Source organism: Cibotium barometz, chromosome 14 (assembly GCF_041138505.1).
Source record: "Cibotium barometz isolate CiBa-2024 chromosome 14, ASM4113850v1, whole genome shotgun sequence".
NCBI classification, from domain to species: Eukaryota; Viridiplantae; Streptophyta; class Polypodiopsida; order Cyatheales; family Cibotiaceae; genus Cibotium; species Cibotium barometz.
The window spans coordinates 4,174,735-4,189,035 of NC_141059.1; the positions used below are offsets into that span (position 1 = coordinate 4,174,735).

Below are 14,301 nucleotides of genomic sequence, written 5' to 3' on the forward strand. Positions count from 1 at the left end.
ATTTCCTTGGCAGTCTTTAAAGTCTGAATGGCAGGGGAAATTTCCTTGGTGAGAGATTCTGCAATCGCCGACATCGCCTTCGCATTGTGAGCATCCCAATCCACAAGAGATTTGAGAAACTCCTCCTCCTGAAGACGTGTGAACCGATTGCTATCCCTTCGGGGACGTTCCTCCGAGCCATCAACAATGTCCCATAAGCCTTTTCTGCTAAACCATAGCCTCATGATCAAGTTCCAATGCGCATAATTGTCGCCATTCAGTTTGTCGTCCTTGCTTGAACACGGGAGACCCATCTCATAAACTCCGTCCAAGATCTTCTCAGTCGATCCAAACCTCCTCTCCGTAGGTAGTCGACGCCCTCTTGTAACAGTCAACACAGTTGAAATCTCGTCTCGAGTCCTCGAGCACTTTGACCTGCAAGTCTTGGCCGCGTCCTGGATTCCACTCCCGAGGCTCCACCCTTGCATCACCGGTGCCCTCCTGGCCTGCTATGATGCTGTCCAAAGCAAAAACAGCCTCCAAAGTGCTCTAAAAAACTGGCCGACCAGCAATAGGGCAGGAAAACGCAAGCCCACAACCAACCAGGAGAAAACGCAGCACCGAAGCTCTTGCTCGCTGCAGCCGCTTGTGGTGTGCAACCTTGCGCCACCAAGCGCTATTGGAACAAAAATGCAAAGTGCCGCCCCAGTCCCTCCTCACCTTGTCTGCAGCAACGCCGAAGTACAACACAGCCCCTCACCTGATAGCGAAGCCAAAGTACAGCAGCACTACACCACCTTTCACGATCGCCGCCAATACATCACGCAAGCCAAAAAAAAACGCAGCTCTTGTTCTCAACTGCTCCTACCTGCGCTTGAGGATCATTGAGCCAGAAGCTCTGATACCATGTCAAAGCTGGTGCAGCGGAATACACACACACGTAGAGAGAAGTTGACGCAGAGAGAGAGAGAGAGAAAGAGAGAGAGGTTGGCGAACAGCTTTGATATGTATTAGCAATGAATAGGTTGATTAATACAATGGGTGGGCATGGGTATATATACCCTCACAAGTGAAATGGCCGACTACCACCCCACTTTGAGATACGACTTTTAACAGCTCTTATCCTTAATGAGTGAACACTTCACTCTTCTCCTTCATGAAATACACCCACACTTTCCTCATGTGGTCATCAATGAATGTTACGTAGTACCTGGCTGCAGGCAAGATGCAGGTAGGATCCCATACATCTGAATGCACAACATCTAGTACATTCCTGCTCACATTTCTGTCATGTGGAAATACATGTTTTGTTTGCTTTTCACAAACTTTCTGCATACCTTTAACTTTAAACTTAGGCAGCCCTGTCACAATTTCTTTAGTTTGCAGTAGACTTCATTCTTTGCATATTTACATGTCCAATTCTCTTATACCAAATCTGTATCAGTAACAACTCCTGGACCATTTGCAAACATTGTAGCACTCACTTCAGGCATATTTACATTCAACAATAGTCAGTAGGCAATTCATCTTAGAGGTGATTCAACTTAATAGCAGTAGAACAAGCCATTTGCTTGCTTTGCGCGATTCAGCTCACAATTGGAATTATGCAAATGCATCATCAAGTTTTATCTAGATCCAACAGTTAATCCCCACATCACTTCACCACCGCTCCTTGACATGTGGTAGGATAAGATCACTCGACTCTGTGATGATCGCTCGCTTATGAAATCGATCGAATCTAAAATGGCTTGCACTTTTGATCACCTGATTTCTATTTAGATTGATGATTCCTAGTTTTGTAATTGCCACAATTTGTGGTTCAATCATCAATTTTGGAAGTTTGAATGCAATTCCAAAAGTTCGATCTCGTCAATGATTGTAGGAGCTTGATCACAATGTCCAAAGTTTGGTTATGCCAAGCGATTGCAAAAATTTCAATTGGCGATCAACTCTCCGATCAAGCCATCCCAGTGATCCAACTTTGGTGATCTAGGTGATTTATTTTTGGCAAGCAATTACGAGCGAGCATAAACCTAAAAATGGCGAGCAATTTTTTAATAATGGGGGGCTCTCGGTCTCTCTCTCTCTCTCTCTCTCTCTCTCTCTCTCTCTCTCTCTCTTTTCTATATATATATATATATATATTTGTCTCTCATCTATCTCTCTCAATAGCAAAATAAAATTACTCCAATAAAATGATGCATTCCAATAAAATGATACAAGCTCAAATAAAAGTACTCCATGGAAATTGTTCCAATAAAATGATACCCAGAACATTTTTGCACATCCCATACATCTTTGAAGTTAAATTAGGAAAATGACTTATCCCCAGTAAACCAATTTAGGGTAGGCTCATTCTCTGTGTAGACATTTGGTTACTTCCATTTTTGTCAAAATTGGTTGGTGAATAGGCATATTTTCATTTTAACACAATCCCATGACTCTCATGTACACAAAGTACAAGTGCTTGCATGCTGAGTAGGTTTTTTGTTGGTTGACCCTTCCTAAAAAATCTAGACATAAGCATGATGGATGCATTTTGATATGAACATCATAACTTCCCTCATGAGAACTCTTCTCCAAATGTGTCAATGGTGAAAGCCTCATGTTTGGAGGATTGAAATAGTTGCACTTGTGTAACTTGTGCATTCATATCTAGTGCTTTCTTGATCCTTTTTGTAGCTTCTTTTGAAATGCTTGTTATGTATCTTGTGCGACGACCATCTTGTGACATATCATTTTTTATTTTGTTTGTTTCTCCTCTAGGAACTTTTGGTTGACTTGAGATCAATGAAGTTTGTTGATCCCTTCCCAATGGCTTGCTCTGTAAGCTATAGCCTGCAACAAGCACCAATGCGTTTACCTCCTCAACTATCAAATTTGTGCCTTCAGCCCCCCACTGGCCATACAGTAGGCACATTGTCTGGGGGATGGTCAATGTTCTTGTCCACAACCCATGTATGCATATGTCATTATTGCAAAACCACATCATTTGACTACTCTTCCCAGCAGCATGGGACCTTATTGAAAAAAATGATGGTGTAGGTACTCCTTTTGCACATCCTACAATCATGCGACCACACTTACTACTACCTATATAACACAAACACCTTACTCTGTTGCCCTTTGGAGTTCTAACCCAAAATGTCTTGTGTATGGGTGCTTCCATTATGATGTTGTTACTCGATTCATTTCTTATGTCCACATCTTCATCCATGAATTGTATTTTCCTGTGATGTCCAATAGACTTCCTATCTCTCACATGCATGTTGTACTCAGGTCTATGACTAGCATCATCATCCACATCAATTACTCAGGTCTATGACTAACATCATCATCCACGTTATACTCAGGTCTATGACTAGCTTCATCAATTACATTACATTGTTGTCTCTTGTTGTCGGGCTAATTCTCGATCACGTGCCAAAGGAGTTGAGGCCTTGTACATGGGTGTACCTGAAGTGGTACTCTTTATTGTCCTTACAACTTGTGCTGGGCTTGAAGTATGCACATTTTCCCTCTCAATTAGCTTTTCAAGAGTTGGACCTACTCTGATATGCTTGCCGATCATGTATGAATTTTTCTTTGCACTCTGTAATAAAGCATTAACCAAGTCTGCACATGCATTGTAGAGTGTTATTTTTTGTTTGAAAGCCTTCTCGGCTACCAGCTTCCATGTTTAGACTCTGACAAGTTTGTTTGTGGTGTACATGACTGATCACCGCTCTTCTCCACCTATGCAATAGTTAGAGACATATTATAAACACCATTAAAGACATTGTTTTTAAAGAAAATGGTTCTTATACATACCAAAATCATTACATTGCCCCAATGTGCAATGTGCACTTCCCACCAGCTCAGCCAAAGGTTGGCAGGTATATCTGAATCTCTTACATTTCAACCACGCCACCATTGTCGGATAAGTCACCCTTGAGCTACTGCTGCCTTTTTTGTTGGTCTGCCACTTATTGCACATGCTCTTATGCACACCTTGGAAGGCATTTACAACATACTTTGCGGTATGTATATTTAGGTGTTGTGACCAATGAAACAAACATGAGCATTTCGACCTTTCATTTCTTGTCCTTCATTGTAGACTTCTCTAATGGCATTCCAATTTTCTTGGGCTTCATCTACCATAAAGCCAAAGAAGTCAGCCTTTTCAAATCCGTGTCACCATGACATTATTTATGCACTCCCAAAACAATACTTGGGAAGTCTTGTCCTCCTCTTTCATCTCGCAAGTTGCAATAGTTAGAAGCTCCTGTAGGCTGCACTAAAAGTCAATATGCTAAAAGAGCTAATAACAAAGAACTAGTTTTTTTCAAAAGCCATTATTATTAGCAACAAGCCATTGTTACTACCTTGGATCATAAACATGACAAGCCATTATTACCTAATCCATGATGCATCTAGTGTGGTCAAATTGGAGCCAAGCTCTTCTTAGATCACCATTCCCTAAATGCCTTATTCTATTGAGTGACGAGTTCACACTTGAGGTTGGTCCTTTAGTAGACATCTTGAAAACAAAACAATGTTCAGTTTCATTACCTTGACCTGGAAATCGACTTCCATGGAAGAAGTCATGATTGCAATCCCTCTTTAAACATAGCAAGTCATCATAGCCGAAAGATGACTTAGGTGGTTCTTGGCATGCATGAGCTATGAGAAGCAACAAAAATTCACAATAGAGAAGCTACAACTCATTGCCCGCTCTAGCTTGCCTCCAAATGAGTAAGTCTAGTTTGCTGTGTAAAAAACGTAAGTTGGTTCAAATAAAGTCTAAGAGTGTAATGTATGGCTGCTCTATTTGTGTAGAAAGGGCAAGTTGGTTCAAATAATTTCTAAAGGAGACATTGCCATGAAGTTTGCACGTGTACAATGTTGAGGAATTGCATTCTACACATTCTTCAACAAGCACATGTATTGGCATCACTTAATAACCACATCACTTGATATGAAGTGCAAAGTGGAAGAAGAGAAGACAATCTTTGCAGGAGGTTCACCAGGGAGGAGAATTAAAGGGAATAATGCCATGGAAAGATTATCTAAGCACAGCAAAACAGTTCGACATCGCATTTGTGTCTTGGCAAAAAGTGATGCGGTCTTCGGTCATAGCATCAACTCAGCCACACCTCATGTGTATAGCAAGACGCACTATATATAGGTATGCATAGAATAGAATACTTCATTCCACGAGCTTGTGCACTAGGTATAGATATGCTAATAAGAATACTTTTGAATTGTCCTATTTTTTACTAGGTGGTGGGTTTTGATGATGAAGGACATAGTTTCTTTCCCCGAGCTTCGTCATCCCGTAGATGAGTGTGTGTTGAATGAGCTTGAGGATAATGGCATATATCTGGATAGAATTGTTAAATTTGCAGCAATGTGATGAGCTATGGTGGATCAAATGCTAGAATCAACATCATTAGAAAAGAGATTAGATGATAATTAAGAAGTGATTAGTGAGCAATTAACTGATAGCTTAATGTAGGCATGGATAATCAAAAACCAGCAAATTCTCATTAGGCCAATGCCTCAACTTATAGAGTTTACATCTAAGCATCTAATCCCACTGATTTCTCCTTGATTCACTCCACCTCTTTTGCTTGATTCTCTCCACCTCTTCCCAAAATATCTCCACAGCTCTAAATCTCCTCATGCTATCCTTTATTCTCTCCTAGTAGATACTTTTCACCTTTTCACAGCTTCTCTCACATTTATAGATTCTCTTTTACAGCCTCTTGCTAAGGGCTTGTTCCCGCACACACCCTATTCACTTGTATATTTCAACAAGAATAACTTACCGGAGAAGAGGTTTGGAGTTTGTGCCTATGGTGGCTAGATTATGCTAATGGGACATACTCCTCCAAATGAGGAGGCCTTGTGGAAAGGTATAGTTCCATGCCTTGCTCCATGTGATATATTGCATACCTTGCTCCATGTTATCCATTTGTTTGACGTAATTTTATGAAGCATATCTACATCAACCTAAGCGGTATGGAGCTGAGGGATCCAAGCAACCTACAGGCCATGGCAAGAAAGTGTAACAAGGGTAGACAGTGGGGAAGCATTTCCTACAAATGTCGCAAAAGATACAAGTGTGCAAGACAAAGGTGAAACTAATCTTGGCACGAAAAAAGGTGGCAAGTCAAATGTGGAGAGAATTGGTGTCCAAAAAAGGAATAAAGTCACCAAAAAAATAAAGGTTGCAAGGGAAGATAAGGAGGATGATGATGAGGCAGAGGAGGATGATCATAACAAGGAAGATAAGGAGGTGGAGGAGGATGAAGATAATAACATAGCTAGTTCAGAAATTCCTCCAAGTAGTAATGGTCACTGACGTTCTTTATGGCTGTTGTAATCGTTTCCTTTAAAGCACGTGTTTAATTGTGTAACCATGTTTTTTTATATAACCATGTTTTGTTTTTGTATACAAGTGTTTCAAAATATATCACTAAAGCACATGGATATTTGGGAACCATCACTGATATAGCTGACAATATAATTGGGAGAAACATCTCAGAGTAAGTGCAAGAAAACCCCAACTTTGAACATAAGTATTTCTAGTTCCAACAAGGTTTTAATATTAACTTGGCTCCCAGGCATTAGAGTAGGCTGGCAAAGTTTGCTGGGGGCTTGAACAAGTCCGAAAATATAGGAAGCCAGCCCTCATCGTTGGGATGATGTTCAATAGTGTGGGCACATTTTCCAACAGGGTTGCCTATAGATAAAGACACTTTGCTAGTCCCTCACTGCTGCTGCTGAAACATTTGGAAGAAAGAGCTTGTTGAGGCTACATGTGTGCTTGCCAATGAGTTCTTAAGAGAGGATGGAACCTTTCTAACCACTTGCATCGATGATCATTTTGGTGACATAGCGAAGACAACAAGAGCAAGAGAGTTACCATTGCTTTGATGAGATAGATTTTGAAGAGGTATGAACCACCACTTTCTTTTCATCTAAACTCTAAATTATTATTCAAACAAACGAGGTGTATGTCATGAGTGTGTAGGTAATAATGCTGATTGTTGGGGTGTTTGTTCGACACTCACGACCTCCAACATATATGAGAGTGAACGGTAATGATGCATTAGCTAATGACCTATGGGTTTACACACTACACTGACCTTTTGAGTGAGTCACTCCACCTAAAAAAGGAAAGCATGCCACTCATATTAGGGGGACATATAATCATCCACTACGAGGTGGTGTAGCTGAGCAACCCATTGAGACTGCAAGGTAATGATTCGATATAATGTAAGACATTGATCTTAAGTTTTTTTTCATTTTGGCAGGTGGCTTTGGTACTTTCACAATGGAGGGGGAACTAGTCCTTTATTGCTTTGCAGGGATTTGTATCATGGCTAAGGCATACAAGGAGTGTCGCTGACATTGTATAAGCATAGAAAATGATTGGTTGTGCTAGAATCAAGAGTTGGTTCATTTTCAAGATGTGCCCATAGACCTGGGTTCCACGTGGTTTCAAGGAAAAGAACCCAATAAAATTATTCAAGCAAGCACTCAACCTCAAATTTTGTTGGAGGAACTTTGGCATTGATAACCCCAATGGTTGCCAGGGCATGATGCATATGTATCACGTGGTGCTACATCTACAGGTTAGCAACTTTCTTACTATCCACCACCACTTGGAGCTACCATATAGCCCAACAACTTGATTATTATCCACCCCACCACTGGGAGTAGAAATGATACTGGCAATGATGCCATACCCTTATGGTATACCATAGCCTAACATGACCAACCCATATTAGTATTTGAATCGGGAGGGACCTCCACAACCCAACATAAACCAGCAAGATCATGCAACTTTAAGTAGTGCTAGTGCCCCATATGGAATATAAGTCATGGAGATGACCATGTTATTGGTTGCCAAAAACACTTATTGATGTTTTCCATGAATTTTGTATTCACTTTCTCATGTATGTAAGAGGCTTTGATCAATATCTTGCAAAAGCGTGCAATGTTTTGGTGTGTACATGACTCCTTATCCCGAGAGAGAGAGAGAGAGAGAGAGAGAGAGAGAGAGAGAGAGAGAGAGAGAGAGAGAGAGTAATGTTAGAGGTACCTATGTGTTATGATCTCAAGAACACTTCTTGGTGTTTTCCATGGATTTTGTATTCAATGTCTCATGTATGAAAGTGACTTTTATCAATATCTCGCAAAAGTGTGCAATGTGTTGGAGTGTACATGTATTAATAAACACAAAGAGAGAGAGAGAGAGAGAGAGAGAGAGAGAGAGAGAGAGAGAGAGAGAGAGAGAGAGAGAGAGAGAGAGAGAGATGTCCTATATGTGTTATGATTTCAACCAAGAACACTTATTGGTGTTTTCCATGGATTTTGTATTCAATGTCTCATGTATGGAAGCGAATTTTATCAATATCTTACAAAAGTGTAAAATGTGTTGGTGTGTACATGTGTCAATATCCAGAGAGAGAGAGAGAGAGAGAGAGAGAGAGAGAGAGAGAGAGAGAGTAATGTTAGAGGTACCTATGTGTTACGATTCAACTGTTCACTTGTAATTGCTAGCTAAAAAAAGTACCCCGGTGATATCCGACTTTGGCTTTGGTGATCCAACTTTGGTGATCCGATTTCAGTGATCTGACTTCTGTGATCCAACTTTGGTCATCAGATTCTCCAATCGGTAATCTAACTTGTCTATGATCGATGATCTAACTTGTCTTTGATGAACAATTCCTTGAGTCTGAATGTGTAATTCATAGACTCTGATTGTTTGATTCTTGATCTTTGATCGTACAGTTCCTAGAGTTTGATTATGTGAATCTTGAAGTTTGATTGTCCAATTCTTGGACTTTTATTTTTCGATTTGTGCTTGTCATAATTTGATCGTTATCGTTATTGGCAATCATTCATGTACATTTGTGCTATCCGTTTATATGTGACTACTGTCATCTATCAAATTCCAACCAAATTTTCTAGTTGGTACTCGCTCTTTTTCCCTTGCTTGTGTTCATACTTTGCTACATGCATTTACAATAATGTGGAATCATTTGGGACAGCACAACATAATGGAAGGAACGAGTGATTTGTTTGGTAAGCTTGCAAAGGATAAGTTGGATGGAACCAACTATCCTATGTGGTCATACATTGATGTGATGTGTATTAGTGGAAAAATATCTTTGGGCCTATGCATTAGGTTTATAAGTATGTTCTCTTCTTTCAAGAGCACCATTTGATACTATCAATGATTTAAAAGTGCATTTTTTGCTTTAGTTTCTTGGTTAAACCGGTCAAGCATGATTTTTGGAGATCAAGGTTTTGCTCCCTCACATAAAAATAAGGGTAAGTTAAGAAAGCCATCAACCACCACCACCAAGCCTATATGGGTAAGGCCATTGCATCCACCACCACTTACTCAACCCCTCAACCAAAGATGAGGATAAGGAGAAGAAGAAGTGGCAAAATCCCGAACACCTTGATGAAGAATGCCAAAAGCACATTGAAGGTGAAAAGAAAAGAAGCAAAACATCATGTCAGCAGAGACAACATGTTAGGTGCTATGAAGGAAGAGTCAATGAACATGGCTTAATCTAATTAGGCATTTATGGTCACATGTGTGTGTATGATCCTTCAAATCACACAAAATGCATGCCAATATGACAGAATCCAAACATGCTTCATACTTTAACAGTGGTGCTTCTAAGCACATTACACTATCACGTGTGCCAACAATGCATCATATGACATGAAAGGCATTGTTCAAATTTTGCTTATTGTAGCGTATGGAGATGTCATTAATCTCAAGGATGTTTTGAATGTACTTGACATTAACAAAAACCTCATTTTGATTTGAGTGGTGATTTCATAGGCAACCCTTGTTCTTTAGTTTATGGATGACAGATGCACAATGCATGATCATTGTGCAATGAAGGGGATGTCATTATCATTACTGGTATATTATCCCATGGATTATATAAGATGATGTGTATTAGAGGAGTGCATCAAAAGATGCTTTGGAATTAATACTACAGTTTTTTACCAACACAAAGTTGTGGCATGCTCAATTTGATCATCTGATGTCCAACAGTTTACTTTGCCTCAATAGTTTGATCATCTGATGTCCAACAGTTTACTTTGCCTCAATAGGCATGACATGATGGTGTGTGACTTGCCGCCGTCAGTTATAAAGTGCTTGTTAAACATGTGTGAAGGATGCATACTTGGCAAAATGCAACGTGCCTCATTTTTGAAGGCTAGATTAGTTGGAGATTTGCAAATTATAGCTTGTTCACAGTGATGTATCTGGTCCTATGCGGATCTCATATGTTGGGGGTATCTATATTTTATTACCTTCATATTGATGATGCTACATGCCACACTTGGGTGTATCCATTAAAGAACAAATCAGAGGGCTTTGCATGCTTTACATTTTTCTTGGCCATGGCTGAAAATTTCAGGGATCATAAGCTTTTGGTGCTTTGGATAGATTGAGGGGGGAGTACATGTCACATGAGTTTAATGCATTCCTGAAAGAGAGGAGTATTATTCATCTCACCAATGTATTGTGCCGTACACATCACACTTGGGTGTATCCATTGAATAACAAATCAAAGGGTTTTGCATGATTTAAATTTTTCTTGGCCATGGCTGAAAATTTTAGCGGTCATAAGCTTCTGACGCGATTAAGGGGGGAGTATAGGTCACATGAGTTCAATGCATTCTTGAAAGAGAGGGGTATCGGGTCATACACACCTCATCAAAACGGTGTGGCTAAATGAAAGAATAGGTCTCTTATGGAGATGGCACGTTGTATGGTTAAAGTCAAGAGCCTACCTCATACATTTTGGACGGATTCTGATGCTTTGCACATTTTAAGGGGGGAGTATAGGTCACATGAGTTCAATGCATTCTTGATGAAAGAGAGGGGTATTATAGACCAATGTACTAGGTCATACACACCTCATCAAAATGGTGTGGCTGAATGAAAGAACATGTCTCTTATGGAGATGGCACATTGTATGGTTAGAGGCAAGAGCCTACCTCGTACATTTTGGATGGAGGCAATTATGTGTGTAGCTTATGTTTTGAGAAGATGCCCCACCAAAGCTTTGAACAATGTGATGCCGTATGAGTCTTAGAATAGAAGGAAGCCAATGTGGTGAATATATGCATGTGTTTAATTGTTTAGCGTATGATCTTGTGCCATTGTAATATTGACACAAGCTTTAGTGGAATCACCCTTGAACTAACTACTAGCATGGTTACCACTATGGTGCAATGGTATTTCAAGCATCCCCAATCTACCATAGAAGGATCTCGCAAAACACTTATATGTGAAGAGCTTGATACTACACTTCTCTTGCACTCGTTGTCATATTGATCCGGATATTTCTCCAATTGGTGGTGCAACTATTCTTTGTGAAGCTCAAAGTAGTAATCCTTACGTAAGTTGGTCACAATAACCCCATAAGAGGAAGAGGGAAGAGAGAAGAAGCCTAGGAGAAAACATCCATCAGAAGTAATTAAGCAATCAAAATGTTCATATGGTGTCACTTGTTATTAATTTAATGGAGAGCACTTTGAAACTATATGGTAAAAAGTGAGGAAGTGGTAGAGCATATGGATGAAGAACGCTTTGACAATACATGGTTAATAACAAGTGAGGAAGTGGTAGAGAATATGGATGAAAATGTCACTCGTCTCCTTAATTGGGATGGAGAGCACTTTGATACTATAACAACTAGGTGTCTTGATCTATTTTCGATATCAAAAATAATTTAGAATCCCACATAAATATTACATGACCCACATGACCCTCCATACACCCCTTTCACAACCAAGTAATAGCCATGTCCATTTTGACCATATATAGATGGTTCAATAGTAATGTAAATGATAAGAAGCCAATTCATGGCCATATCATTTGGACCATATACACAAGCCCTAATATAGCAATGCAAACAAGGAAAAGCCACACAATGATAGGTGGCCTCTCACCATTTGCATTTGAGTAGTACCGATAAAGATGTGTAATCTTTTTCAAAAGTCTGTTCGAAAATTTTATAGCCCCTCTTCTACCCTTTTTCTAAACATATTCACGTGCTGAGCTTTAAATCAATTATAGCTCACTTCCTACTACTTTGATGATTTCATGTTTCTCTCACTATGTAATGCCATATGGTTTCCATCGTATTGTTTGAGAATGAATATGGAAGAAATGACATAAACTACCTTTTTTTAATATTATATATGGAAGAAATGCCATAAACTACCTTTTATATATATATGGAAGAAATGTGAAAAACTACCTTTTTTCATATATGTGGTGAACCATAGATAAAGAAGACGGAGTTTAAGAACTTGGACAGATTCAATTCTTAACATAAAAAAATATTTGCAAGAACCGGCACAAAAATGGTAGAAGTACTAGTAGAGTGACACATATATAATAACAAACTTACACACTATCTGATTTAAAGAGGGCACATCCACAAAAAGCATACAATGTGAGGATGACAACAAGGACAAGCAAAAGAAGCGTGCGAGCTTTCTTCCAACGAATCCTAGTGGCTTGTATCACTCCGGCCTTACAAGAGGTGCAATGGTAGCACAACTGGGAAGGGTCGTTGCTCCAAGATGCACAATCCCAACTTGTAGGTGCTTGCTCATCACTAGGTGGGGTCCAATGGGTTGCATCCACGTAGGTATAGTTGCAAGAGAGAGGAGGTTTGCAGCATCCAGACTGCCCAAAGATAAGAGCCATTGATTATGCATCAAAAAGGTAACTAAGCTCCTACGGAATGTATAGTTTGTGTATTGTCATATAAGGAGAAATTACTCAGAAGAAGCCGATAGGCGTGTAGCTCACATGGTAGAACCGTCGGGTTCTACGATGAAGACCCGGGTTCGATACCTAGGGGCTACACCACGACGGACGACAACACACACGGCACACACAAATGCACCCTCCCAAAAAAGAAAAAAAGAAAAGAAAAGAAGAAGTTACTCATAACTTGGTTCGTAGTTAATTAAGCAAAAGCCAATGAGGGGTGAAAAATGTGAGTTAACCTGGATTGGAGAAAGGTGGCTGTGATCGTAAAGAGACTGATCACGGCCCTGATAAGGAAGGCGGGTGGAACAGAATCCCGAGTTTTTCAAGCACGCCGCGATTTTCCCCCAGCGTTGAGGGCTGCGCACGCGACGCTGGAACCAGGCGGGGTAATCGGTGAGCACAAACTCATGGTACTCCTTGCCGTCGACCGGCCGCCCGGATCCCGAGCCCCTGGTCACCTCCAGTGTGAAAACCGTGAAGCAGAAGAGCAACAACACCACCACGAAAAGAGCCGACAAGTGCCCCCACAAGAGCCCCTTCACGCGCAACAATGCACCCAACAAGCCCACGCAAGCAACAATGGCCAGCACAATGCCCACCCCCATCATCGCCCCTTCCACAAAAACCATGCACGAGCAGATGCTCGCGCGCCTCCTTGTCCACAAACTGCCCATCCCTATTAGCAGGATTGCCAACGCGAGCTCCACAAACTTTATCCAATGCCCCACTACAGAGGGATTAAATCCATTCCGTTGCTCCTGCTCCAATTCACCAGAATCTCTAGCTGCATGATCGGCCATCATTAATAGTCCACTACTCGTAACACATTCTTATTGAAAGCCCTAAGCAGCTTTGTTGCGGCCCTTCATCACGTCCGTCCATCGCTAAGAGGTATTTCTTTTCTGAGGGCGTTCATCTCAAACGGCCGCTTAGAGTACACGAGGAGGTTCCGTGTTTGATAACTAGCTGCTCAGCAAGCAAATCATAATTCTCTCTCTATGGAAGCTTAGCAAGCAAATCATAATTCTCTCTCCCCAAACACGTCACTCTATGGAAGCTTGGGATCATTGATTGCGGTTTCCTTCACATTGGATTTTTAATATGTGACCTCCTTACAATTTTCATTCGTTTCTTATTAGTAGAGAACTCCTTATGGAATTACTCTTTCTCCTAGATTCCCATGTTGGCTTTATCATCAACTCATGAAAGCAATAGATTTCCCTATTCATATTTACTTGTACTCAAGATGTGTGCTAACACCACCACATAAGCAATCTCACAATCTCTACATGTTTGGCTTTATATACAACTCATGAAAGCAATATATTCCCCTATTCATTTTTATTTGCACTCAAGATGGGAGCAACCAAAAGTCATCGCCCAGGAGAACAATAAACATTTTATAACTATCAATATTTACATGTCTTCTCTTTCAAGCCTCCATGTTGCCAAGCTTCAATCAAAACCTTAAAGGATATGGAAAGATGCCAGGAAACTACTCTACA

General features: G+C 40.4%; 1 protein-coding gene across 1 annotated transcript; it reads right to left on the reverse strand.

The window, feature by feature from the left end:
- Positions 1-318: 318 nt before the first annotated feature.
- On the reverse strand, positions 319-13,756 carry LOC147631578 (tetraspanin-7-like). Its single transcript, XM_086808949.1, has 3 exons — positions 13,033-13,756; positions 12,426-12,706; positions 319-496 (listed from the first exon to the last, which is right to left on the reverse strand). The coding sequence occupies exons 1-3, from the start codon at positions 13,597-13,599 to the stop codon at positions 319-321; spliced, it is 1,026 nt and encodes a 341-aa protein (XP_086665075.1). The 5' UTR covers positions 13,600-13,756.
- Between the last annotated feature and the right edge of the window lie 545 nt (positions 13,757-14,301).

Coding starts and splice junctions, on each gene's coding strand:
- LOC147631578 (XM_086808949.1), bottom strand. CDS start 13,599: ATGATGGCCGATCATGCAGCTAGAGATTCTGGTGAATTGGAGCAGGAG. Junction 12,707..13,032: donor GCCACCTTTCTCCAATCCAG/GTTAACTCACAT, acceptor ATCTTTGGGCAG/TCTGGATGCTGCAAACCTCC. Junction 497..12,425: donor CTCTTTAAATCAGATAGTGT/GTAAGTTTGTTA, acceptor TGCTTTGGACAG/CATCATAGCAGGCCAGGAGG.